We start from the raw sequence: 1,052 nt of genomic DNA, 5'->3' as shown, positions 1-1,052 counted from the left end.
CAGACAGTTCAGAAACAATTGATTTTACCTGGTTTACTGAATTGTAGGGGCAAGTAGAAGGATCTGAGTTCTAGACTCAGATATTACAGGAAGGATTTTAACATGATATATAATCACAGTCTGTAAAACAATGGAAACTGATGATTTATTTAGAAATTATTGGATCGAAAGGACTTGCACATTGAAAATGAGAGGACCTATGATTGGACCCTGTGGTACACCACAAAAAAATCACAGCTGGACAGAACGACAGACAAACATCTTTAATAAAAAAATAAGAAGAAAAGCAGTTGATTCCAGAGTCTGTGGTACCAACCATGTTATGGTGATAAGTCACATTGTGTTATCTGTTAGTGATGTATGGAGCTCTGTAGTGTAACAGTGTGTGACTCCCTCTAGTGGATGTTGTGGAGTATTGTGTTGTCTTTGCTCCAAAGGTTTTTGTACAGAGTTTTGGTGTTTCCTGTCACTGTGGGCCTCAGAGCACAGTAGTACACAGCAGAGTCAGACACCTGAAGCTTCTGGATCTTCAGAGGAACTGATCTGACGGTGGAATTCAGAGTGGATGAAAATCTCTCCTTGTGGTCGTCTGCTGTGTTTCCTTCATCCAGTTTAAAGCGGCTCAGGATGAATTTGGGGCTGTGGTTTCCATCCTGTTTGTACCAGTAGAGATATTGAGTATTTGAACTGCTGTTATATCCACAGTCAAGTGTTACTGCTTCTCCTTCAGTAGCGGTCACGTCTCCTTTTGGTTGCAGCACGTTTTCTTTTTGTGCTCTGCATTCTGTAAAACACCAACAAACAGTATCAGTGTGCTGTTGCAGAATCATGTCAGTGTTGGATTGATATCACAGAAACAGTAGTGTTCATACCAAGGCACATAGCCCAGCAGCACTGAGATGAACAGAGGCATCATGTCTGCAGTGTTGAGTCACTGTGAGCTACAGCAAGTATAAAGCAGGCTGTGGTCTCTCAGTTTAGTCTTCATCAACACTAAGATGGTGGATCAGAAGGAGGAGCCTGATCACAGTGACAGGGCTCATTCACAGCCC

General features: G+C 42.3%; 1 protein-coding gene across 1 annotated transcript in view; it reads right to left on the bottom strand.

The window, feature by feature from the left end:
* Nucleotides 1-147: 147 nt before the first annotated feature.
* The window catches only part of LOC147817581 (uncharacterized), a 3,778-nt gene continuing 2,873 nt past the window's right edge, over nt 148-1,052 (bottom strand). Inside the window, exon 2 of the mRNA XM_087170223.1 lies at nt 148-844. Coding sequence (XP_087026349.1) covers nt 396-844 — 449 coding nt within the window. The 3' untranslated portion in view covers nt 148-395. The remainder of the gene's footprint in view (nt 845-1,052) is intronic.

This window comes from Seriola lalandi, unplaced genomic scaffold (assembly GCF_002814215.2).
Source record: "Seriola lalandi dorsalis isolate HSWRI2012SDOR001 ecotype SW California unplaced genomic scaffold, Sedor1 jcf7180002054935, whole genome shotgun sequence".
NCBI lineage: Eukaryota > Metazoa > Chordata > Actinopteri > Carangiformes > Carangidae > Seriola > Seriola lalandi.
The sequence above is the reverse complement of the archived record's forward strand: the minus strand, read 5'-3'. Positions and strand labels throughout refer to the sequence as shown.